The following is a 10,696-nucleotide window of genomic DNA, read 5'->3' as shown; positions in this document are numbered from 1 at the left end:
CCGCGCAGCCAATCGCATCGCGGGCTCGCCGTCTCGCGGGCTCGCCTCCTCCGACGAGCGTTTCCGCTTCCGTCGCAGCTGCTTCCGGGTTTGTGTTCGTGTGGGCCGTTAGCGCCTGGCTCGGAAGACGGTTGGGCGGCGAAGGCTCGGCGCGGGGAGGTGAGGGGCCGAGCTGGGGCCGAGCTGGGGCGAGGGCGTCCGTGGCGAACTGAGTCTGGAAATGTCTGGTGTCTGTCCCGCCAAGGGGACGCCCCCGCGGCACAGGTGTCCCCGCCTCGCGCCTGAGCCGCGCGGGCAGCGGCTGGGGACGAAGGGACGGCGGCCTCGGGGCCGTGCGCACACCCGTGTCCACGCGGAGGGCGGGGGGCCGTGCGCACACCCGTGTCCACGCGGAGGGCGGGGGGCGTGCGCACACCCGTGTCCACGCGGAGGGCGGGGGGCCGTGCGCACACCCGTGTCCACGCGGAGGGCGGGGGACCGTGCGCACACCCTTGTCCACGCGGAGGGCGGGGGGGAGTGCGCACACCCGTGTCCACGCGGAGGGCGGGGGGGGGGCGTGCGGGGGGGCCGTGCGCACACCCGTGTCCACGCGGAGGGCGGGGGGCGTGCGCACACCCGTGTCCACGCGGAGGGCGGGGGGCCGTGCGCACACCTGTGTCCACGCGGAGGGCGGGGGGGCGTGCGCACACCCGTGTCCACGCGGAGGGCGGGGGGCCGTGCGCACACCTGTGTCCACGCGGAGGGCGGGGGGGGCGTGCGCACACCTGTCCACGCGCACGGTGGGGGGGGCCGTGCGCACACCCGTGTCCACACGGATAGCAGCCTCGGGGCCGTGCGCACACCTGTGCCCACACGGATAGCAGCCTCGGGGCCGTGCTCACACCAGTGTCCACGCGCACAGCGGCCTCGGGGCCGTGCGCACACCTGTGTCCACGCGCACGGCGGCGGGCGTGCGTGCGCACACCTGTGTCCACGCGCACGGCGGGGGGGGGTGTTGCGTGCGCACACCCCTGTCCACGAGCACGGCGGGGGGGTGGTGCGTGCGCACACCTGTGTCCACGCGCACGGCGGCGGGAGGGCTGGCTGCGCACCTGTGTCCACGCGGAGGGCGTGCGCACCTGTGTCCACGCGGAGGGCGTGCGCACCTGTGTCCACGCGCACGGCGGCGGGGGGGGGGGGCGCGGGCTGCGCACCTGTGTCCACGCGCACGGCGGCGGGAGGGCGGGCTGCGCACCTGTGTCCACGCGGAGGGCGTGCGCATCTGTGTCCACGCGGAGGGCGTGCGCACCTGTGTCCACGCGGAGGGCGGCCTCGGGGCCGTGCGCACACCCATGTCCACGCAGAGGTGGGGACACAGGTGTGGGACTCTGGCCCCGCCCCCTCGCCTCGCCCCTCCCCTTCCCGCACACCCACAGCGCCTCCTTCTCGCAGCTGTCACCTGCTGTCACCCCCTGGGCTTCCTCCGCTAATTCCCTTCCTCCGGGTTCCTGTTGGAGGTGTGGCCCGAGAGGAGGAAGCCCAGTTAGGGGAAGAAGTAGGCAGATGGTTTACCCCTGCAGCCCTCTCCGCTCCTGCTGGCCCCCTCGCCTGCGTGTGATCTGGTGACGGGCGTGACTCGGCCAGGTCCGCCCTCCCACGAAGGTCCACAAGGGAAGTCTCTCACATGCCTGGTTTGGGGTGGGGAGCTAGTGAGGCAATCAGACCTTTTAGGAGCTGAATAAACTGAATAATGGCAAACCCATTACTTGCAATAGGATTCTATATACTAACTTGTGATACTTTCCTATTTCTGTCTTAGATTTAAACATGAAGGTAATCTTAGTGTGGGGGGGAGTATAAAGTAAGAGATGCAAAAATATCTTTTTTGTGTTCTAGGTTTTTTAGAATTATACAAGGAATTGCTGTTTAACAAAGCACCTCCCAGCCTACCTTCCCCTCCTTAATTGTGTAGAGATCCTTTTTTTTCCAAAGGCATCTTTAAATCATACATATAGAAGCTATTTAATAAAATTGAATTCAGTATTATTAAGTGTGTAAGCTGTTTTAAAATTTTGTTTCAGTGTCTTAAAAATATGCAGTACTTTCCCCAAGCTTTTAAAGAAAATTTAGAACAATAATAGGTAGCCTTTTAAAAAGGAGTTGTGCAAACTTTTATAATACTTGTCCTTTCCTCTTTACAGATTTTTTTTATACATTGTTAAAATTTGTACTACTCATATCCAAGATGTCTGGTGAAACAAATGCTTCTAAGAAGAAGTCTACTCAGTTAAAAAGAAATTCTGCTCGGTTAAAAAGAAATTCAGAAACGAAAGTTGATGAGGAAGTAGCCTCAAAGAAAAAGGTAATGAAAATCTCAGGTCTGTCATGGCACACCCTGATTACAATTTATCTTCATTAAAGAGAAATAAGTAGAGACTGAGAGTCAGTTTTGTTACAAAATATAATAATTGATACTGCAATTTGGGAACTTTTGTAACATAATTTGTAAATTTCTCAGATTAAAATTGTTTACCTCTATTTCCAAAGCTTTCACCACGGAATTTTAGGGGGAGAAAGAGATTCAGGGAATTGCTAGGGTTTAAATGAAAAGGGTAGGAATAAGGGTACAACATCCTATGAAGACAGAATTAATCAGAGTACATAACACTATTTCACAAAGTGAGCAGTGATTGATTCAAAACATTCTTCCACACTGAGCAAAAATATCACCATTATTCAAGAGTCACTTTAATATGGTGTTTGGCCTGTAATAAGTGTACACTGTTTTAAATACATAGGACTAGTGTACTATAGAATGGTACTTTTATCACTCCTAATTTATGTGTGTTTTTCTCTCCAGGGTAGAAGAAGCAAAGCAAAAAGAAATAAAACTAATCCAAAGCATCTATTGCCTGAAGGTAATTGTTTCCTATTCTTTAATGTGTGTCTTTCTAAAACTACTTATAATCATGAACATAGTTCAGTATCTTGCTTATTAATTTGGTGAATGACAAAGAGTAATAAACGGTCACATACGTATTTTTGAGAAAACAGTTACTTTTGAAAGCTAAAATTTTACTTTTAGCAAATACTGTAGAGGCTCATGTCAGCAAAGTTGCTAAGAACTTGAGAAAATTGAAAGTATTCCACAGTCTATCTTATTACTAATTTATTACTAAAAGGGAATTTATTTACACATATGCTTTCTGTTTGTCACTAATTACTAGTTAAATAATTACCATTGGTTAAATAGTAATTTAATATTAGTAATTAGTATGGAATAACCTTTTTTTTTTTTTTTTTATGAACATCACTTCATGGACAGATTCCCTGCTTCTCATCTGATACCAGGTTCCAGTTTATACTCCATGGAACCCAGTACTTTCTTTTCTTGTGTAATGCTCTGCACACCTGTTATTTGTTTAATGTCTCTTTCCTCCAAAAATTTGTCAAAAGTGTATGTTCTTAGTCCCTTGTAAGTAGGACAGTGGAAACAACATAACTGACATTGTATGTCTAGTTTTGGTTTAAGCCCTCTCTTGCGTTCCAGTTACCACCCAATATTTGGTAAATAGTTACCTAGTCTCCCCACTAAAACTCCTAACAGAATTCAAGTCAATTCTGAAAAGCAAACTTTTAATAACTGTAGCTTAATCTCCATTTAAGTTAATTTGTTTGTGGTTTGTATTACAGTATTGTTTAATAATATTTCAGTTAACTTAAAAGTGAGCCTCAAGTTTATCTTTGACATCTGGCCTGTTGTAGCTATATGATCTGTGAGTTAAACAGTTTAACAACTATATAAAATTCTGTTTTTATAGTGCCATTAACTTTTTAGAGTAAAAAAAAATCACTTCTTTAAAGTAAAAGAATGCAAACTTTTGGACTGATCTCTCTCTTCATCAATTACAACAGGGCAAGTGAAATGTACTCAGCTAAAACAGATCAAAATAGCATCCAAAAAGAGAAAATCCTGGCAACCTCTTCCAAAGAGTACCAAAGAACATTTACAAATTAAGATAGAATCAGTGATGTTGTGAGTATTCTTTCCTTTTTACTCTGGCTACTCACATACTTCCTATGGATATTTTACTAACTTCTTCATATTTATAGTAATAGACGGTTTTCCTATTTCAGAAGGAAATAAATTAATGTCTTAACGATGCATTGACCTTCAGCAAAAGAAGTCTCTTAATTTTAGAAACTTGAGATTCCATCAGTAAAATAAAACTGAACTATGTATGGTCTGGTCTGCTGTCTATAAAAACTTTTCACTTGATATTTATTTTAGGAAGAATCTGAGTGCATAGTAACACTTTATGTGAAAGCTACCAAGCTACAAGTGCAAAGAAAATAAGACAGAATTCTGCCACTATAGAGCTAAACTGCAGAAGAGCCAGTCATTTAAATTGCTACAGTGCAGTATGAGTTTTTAAAAACAAGCTTGGTTACGTTGCTTAAAATATGCTTAATTTGCTTTGGGTGTTGGTGGAACACCAAAACAACAGCAAATAAAGCCAGAAATGGAACTGTAGCTCAAGTACTAGAAGCTCAGAGGCAGCACCTAGGCTGACTTCAAGCTCCAGGAAGGGGACACACACACACAAAAATATTTTTAATTTTTTTTTAAAAAAGGTTAATTTAAAAGGAAAAGTAATCTTTTCTGCCTAGCAAGTAAGAGAGGTTTATTTGAAAGAATTCAGAAGGAAAAAACATCTAAATTATATTTACAAATTGGGTGTTTCCAACTAATATTTGCTCAATTTTTTTCCCCTCTAGAGCAACTTTAGGCCAGGCTAAAAAAAGTAAACAACAAATTGAACAGATCCAATATCATCTCAACTTCTTACATGAAAGGTAATACAGATATGCAGTTTAAAATGACGAAACTGTAATTTATTGTCTTGTTCTTACATTGATATTTGTGAAATGTACTTTTTTTGTTTTAAGAAAGCAGATAGTTCAGAAATAAATGTTTAATTTCCCTGGACTAATGCCAAATGTGTTACTGAAACAGCATAAATTTCAGAAAATCTGTATAACCTCCCTCCTCCAAAAAAATCATGATACTCTTGTTGCTACTTCTTACGGTTTGTTATGTCAGTATTTGAAAACTAGTTATCAACTTAGTATTTTGCTTGTGGTTATTACTTTGAACAAAAATACTAGTTAGTTTTAATAAGTATAATTCTCATGGGATGGATATGGAGTGTGAGAGCAGGGTACAGATTGGAGTACTAGAATATGTCTTATAAACTGCTTAAAGATATAACAGCCTAATGCTAAAGAACAAGAAGGGAACCAAAAAGATAACAAGTAAGCTAATACAAATATGATCAAACTAGCTCTTGCTTAACGTAGGATCAGTAGCCCTTTCTTGTATAAATGAGGGCATTGCAGTATGTAGGAGCTTCTGCCACAAAGATCATCTTGAGTTACCAGCACAAAGATTGACTTACATCCCACCAAGTACACAGTCTCTTCATCCTGTGGCAGCTTTTTGGAGTTAGTTAGTTAGCTTGATCTGTTTTTCCTCAATTCATTTTCTTTCCTTTGTTATTGTTCAGATTTTATTAGGGATTTACTTTGGTACAAATAGGGTAAAGACAAATAAAAAAAGGGAGGTCCTGCTTGAAATGCAAGGGTCCAACTCAAAAATGTTGGCCAAGCCTTTAATTCTAGTTACTCAGGAGGCTGAAATCGGAGAATTTTGCTTGAAAACCCTGAGCAGACTCTTTTTTTTTTGGTCAGTCATGGGGCTTGAACTCTGGGCCTGGGCACTGTCCCTCAGCTCTTCAGCTCAAGGCGAGCTCTCTACCCCTTTAGCCACAGCACCACTTCTGGTTTTCTGAGTGGTTTATTGGCGATAAGAGTCAGTCTTTCCTACCCAGTCAACTAGCAAAAATGCATAAGTGGAGGATGGCTCAAGTGGTAGGTAGCGTGCCGGCCATGGATGGAAAAGCTGAGGAAGCACATGAGGTCTTGAGTTGAAGCTCCAGTGCTGGCAACAACAACAACAACATGACAACCTTGAGCTAAAGAAATGGTCAGTCATCTAGGACCTCTAATTTGTAGAGACAACAGAGTGGCAAATGGGTGCTGATTACTATTCTGAAGCCTAGAGAGGTCTTGTAGCCTGACCCAGAACACAAGCACAGCAGGTAAGTTTCAGGAGTTCTCTTTAACAGACTTGATGTCCAATGTTCTGACTATGTATCTGAGGAACTTTGAAATTCTTTAACGTCTCAGAGAAAGCTAATAGCCCTTAGGTCTCCCTGTTCTTAGAACCTTACATCCAGCAAAGGAGAAGACGATGGTATCAGGCTGGTTGCTCTGGTTTTTCAGTTAATTTCCTGGTTAGTTTCTTAGCCTGACCTGTTAGTACTTACTACTTAAATTTCCCAAGTGATCACATCTCTCCTGCCTCAGCATGTATTGAAGGTATGCTTTTACTTTAAGGAGAGTTGGTGAGAGTCCTAGAGATCTAACCATGATTTAGAACATTGGACTAATGAATACACCCTTCCACATACCTGATTGATAAGCTGAAAAAGGAAGTGGTGATGTGTTGGGGCTCTTGTAGGGAAGGGCTGCGTCCGTGGGCGCCACAGTCAGCGAAAAATGCTAGATCCCTAGGTCTTGAGGGCAAGAGTAAAAATGTAAACTGCCCTAACACAAGCAGTACCAGCAGTGTGCAAGAATAAGATCATGTTTTTATTCTACTCATGAGTTTGATACAGGAATGTGAAACCCTGAAAGCGCCTCACAGAAAGCTGAACTATTTAACTGATGTTTCAAATCTACTAAAGATGGAGCAGGCACAGGAAGTAGCTAATGAAGCAAGTCTGATGTCATTGCAGGTATGAAATTTGAATGAGGAATTCATAGAGGACAAGGGAAGAGACTAGATGTTTTAAATCATCATGATATTCTTCCAGTAGTAAATGCTAGATTTTTCCTCTGTGTGTGTGTGTGTGTGTGTGTGTGTGTGTGTGTGTGTGTGTGTGTGTGTGTGTGTGTATGTGTGTGGTATTAGTAATTGAATTTGCACTCAAGACCTTGGGCTTGTGTTCTGCCCCTTGAGCCACATCTCCAGCCTCATTTTGTATTGGTTATTTTTGAATTTTTGAGGTAGGATGCTGGCCTAGGCTGTGATCCTCCTACTTTTGCTTCCTTGTGTCTCTGGTCATAACAGATGCACCTTTCCCCAAACACAGTTGCTGCGTTTCTGTGTGGATGGGGCAGGAGGCACAGAACCATGCCCAGCTATAAATAAAATGGGATCTTAAGAAGTTCATGCCTGACTTTGGCCTCAGTCCTTTCTGCCTGCCAGTTAGCTAGCTAGGATTACTAGGAAACAAGCCTAGAAAATTTTGAACTGAACTGTCTTAATATTTTTAATTAAATCATAGCTCAATGACTGAACACTTTAGACTCTTAAAGCATTTTTGTTTCATCCTTCCTATGACAAAAAAAATAATATCATTAGAGCGAATGTGGATTTATAGCTAAGCACTTGATAGCTGTCTCCCTCAATCCACATGTTGCTAGGTTGGTGGGGAGTTCTTTGTTTTTCTGCTGATGCTGGGGGCTTGACCTCAGGACCTCTTGCTTGCAAAGCTGATAGAGTACCACTGAGCTATGCCTGGAACTTTACTAAGTTTTTGAGGGAACAGAAACAGAACATCTCTCCTTATCCCAATAAATTAAACCTCTTTGTAATACATTGTTACATTGGTAAGGCAGCTTTCTGGGAAATTTTTCCCCCAAAATTAATATTTTCTTACAGAACAGTCTTCATGTCTGAGCTGATATAATTTGTAAAGGTGCAGTTTATGGAATACAAAATACTGTTGTTGTTGTTGTTGTTGTTTTCCTTCAGGAAGAAATAAATAAAACAGTGGGAGCAATAGAAGTTATGAAAGAGAATATTGAAAGCATTAAAAGCAAAGTTCAAAAGTTGGCACGTGATACAAAAAAAGAAGAGGAGATAATACAAAAGGTAATTGTTTAAAAAAGTACATTACTGGAACTTAGATGTACTTTTCAACACATAAATTTACCAAGACTACTTTTGACTAATAAAATGAGAAAAGTCAGCTTTTTGAAATAATCTCTAGCTTTCTGTTTCAATCCAGGTACATCAGTTAGGTACCAAAGGGCTACTTTCTCTTCCAAAACTTTGTCAGGAAAGTCTCAAAGCACCCACACTTCAAGTAAGTACTTATGTACCATTTGACTATATCATTGATTTTATATTACATATGTAAAAAAATCATCCTGTGTTAAAACAAATTGTTTTCTCTATGCTGATTACATAGTTCAAACTATATAATAACTGTGGTCAGTAGCCCTATAACATTCCATTGCATCGATATATCACATGGTCCATTACTGATAGAAATAAATTATTTTTTATGAAAGATAATCCTGGATATACCCTAATAAAAGAAAATAGCAGTTACATTCATAAAATGTATCCTTCCTCTGAAGACTCTTACACTCCACCAGTGATCAAAGGACCAACCAAGAATGTGAAGAAGAAAAGATGGGTTTGAAAGCTGAGTTACAATGAGTTGAAAATGTGAATTTGAGTGATAGATATTTGATATTATTCTGATTCTCTAAAGAACAGGTATTTGGCATTTTTCATAATAAAATGTTGAAAAGGTAATTAATGCTTTTTTACCTTCAGGAAGAAATTTTGGCAATGATTCCAAACCAGAAAGCTCTTCTAAAGGACTTGACTGTTCTTCACAATTCATCCCAAGTGCAGAGCATGTCAGCATTCATTGAAGAAGCTTATGAGAAACTAAATCCTTCTTAAAGTGCCTTTGTTTTCATGTTAGTATGAATTTATAAAATTAGAATCTCTGATATTACAAGGTAGTTGCTTGTGCGGGAGTTCTTTACCTGTAATATGCACTTTAAAGTTAGCCGGGGTGGTCTATTATTAGTATCTAAGGGTCCTTGAAACTGTGTTTATATAAGTTGCATGTAAATTGTGCAGCTATTTGCCCAAAACTATGAAGTAAGAATAACCATGATTTTATACTTTAGAATGGCTGCTGAGATGGTTGAATGATTATCGCAGAGGAGCTGCTATGCTGTGGCTTTGTGTGTTAGAAGTGTTTATATATACTGCACCCGATGAATAAAAGCACTAGTGTCTGCTGTCACTCATCTTCTAGCTCATAGTTGCATATCTGTTTTCCTTCTTGCTTGAGAACAAGTCAGAGAGGGGAGGGACTACTCCAGTGTTCTGGACTGCATGCCTCCAGCCCAGAAGGGTTACCCAGGGTCAGGGTACAAAACCTTCCTGGACCTCTTTGGGATTCCCAGTATGAAGTCCTCTAAGACTTAGCATTCTCATTTTATTATTATTACCCTTATGTAGCGTACAAAGGAATCCCGTTTTTATCATTCTTCTTGATAATATTCTCAAAAGGTCGTAAGTCCCTCTTTGAAAATTAATTTCTACCATGACAACACATAGGTGACCATAGCAATGAAATTGGATCTTTTGGAACATTAGTGTTAGTGGGTTGGTAAAAGGGTTGATCTCCTGAAATTAATAGTTGGTCTGTTTCAAATTAGTTGGAGTGGTTACTACATTTTTGATGGTAAGACATCAGGTAATATACAAGGCAAGCAAACTCATAAGGACACATCATTGTTCCACTTTTTAGTCCCATAGCTTAGACTCAGGGCCTGGGCCCTGTCCCTTAGCCTCTCTGTGCTCAAGGCTAATGCTCTGCCACTTGAGCCACAGCACCACTTCCAGCTTTTCTAGTAGTTTATTAGAGATAATTATCTCACAGACTTTCCTGCCTGGCCTGGCTTCAAACCATGATCCTCAGATCTCAGCTTCCTGTGTAGCTAGGATCATAGGCATGAGCCACCGGTACCCAGCTGTTCCACAGTTTTTAACAGCAAATGAAATGACTGGAAGAAAGTAAACAAATTGCCTGTGCAAATGTGGCATTTTCCTGCAGGAAAAGGTCTATCTCCTGCAATAGAATAATCACATAGTTTTTTTCCAAATTGGTTCCCTTCTGGTTAGGAATAAGCTGGGCTGGGAGCCCTTGACTCTAAACCCAGTACTTGGGCTCCACAACAGGCACCAACTCTCCCTGACCCCTAGATATTTCCTTCTCCCAACTATGACTCCATGATCAAGTCCATCTCCCCAGCCTTGGGTGAGCAGGACAAACAGGACTCGGGCCTCTCTTCTTCACAGAAAAAGGAGAACACACAATTTGCCAGCAAGTTACCATCCTGGGGGAAAAGCAGACCTCTGCAAAGCTTGATTGTGACCCACATAGGAACTTTGACCTGGACTGTTGGCCCTGATAGTGGAGAGCAGTGACAGATCCCATGTCCTAGGCCATGAGCCCAGACGTAGTGAGATGAGGTTAAACTTCCCAGAGCAAATCCATCCCTCACAGAGCCACTGGTTCTAGCTGTTGTATGTGTGAACTGGCCAAAACAAATTAGCCATCTTTCCCACAATTTGGTAATGTGTGCTGAAAGCAGAAGAGTCCTCAATAAGGGTAACGTTAAACTCTGTAAGTAGTGCCTATTAAACCTATGTTTTGGATCAGACTGGACTTGTAGAAGTATTTCTGCCTTATGCCATTGTCACTGTCCTAGTTAGAGATATGTTTTATATTTCCTGGGGAGAGTAATACAACACCAGAATCTTCCTCTGATTTGC

The 10,696-nt window shown here is 42.7% G+C and overlaps 1 protein-coding gene across 1 annotated transcript; it reads left to right on the top strand.

Moving 5' to 3' along the window:
• The first annotated feature begins 62 nt into the window (after positions 1 to 62).
• Positions 63 to 9,162, top strand: Cenpq (centromere protein Q). The gene is made up of 9 exons (XM_042671797.1): positions 63 to 159; positions 2,181 to 2,341; positions 2,840 to 2,897; positions 3,895 to 4,015; positions 4,759 to 4,836; positions 6,710 to 6,839; positions 7,862 to 7,981; positions 8,118 to 8,195; positions 8,675 to 9,162. The coding sequence occupies exons 2-9, from the start codon at positions 2,225 to 2,227 to the stop codon at positions 8,804 to 8,806; spliced, it is 834 nt and encodes a 277-aa protein (XP_042527731.1). The 5' UTR covers positions 63 to 159; positions 2,181 to 2,224; the 3' UTR covers positions 8,807 to 9,162.
• The last annotated feature ends 1,534 nt before the right edge of the window (positions 9,163 to 10,696 follow it).

The sequence above is a fragment of the Dipodomys spectabilis genome, unplaced genomic scaffold (assembly GCF_019054845.1).
Source record: "Dipodomys spectabilis isolate Male_0828 unplaced genomic scaffold, ASM1905484v1 ptg000669l, whole genome shotgun sequence".
NCBI classification, from domain to species: domain Eukaryota; kingdom Metazoa; phylum Chordata; class Mammalia; order Rodentia; family Heteromyidae; genus Dipodomys; species Dipodomys spectabilis.
Note: the sequence above shows the minus strand (reverse complement) of the source record. Positions and strands in the feature narration are given on the sequence as shown.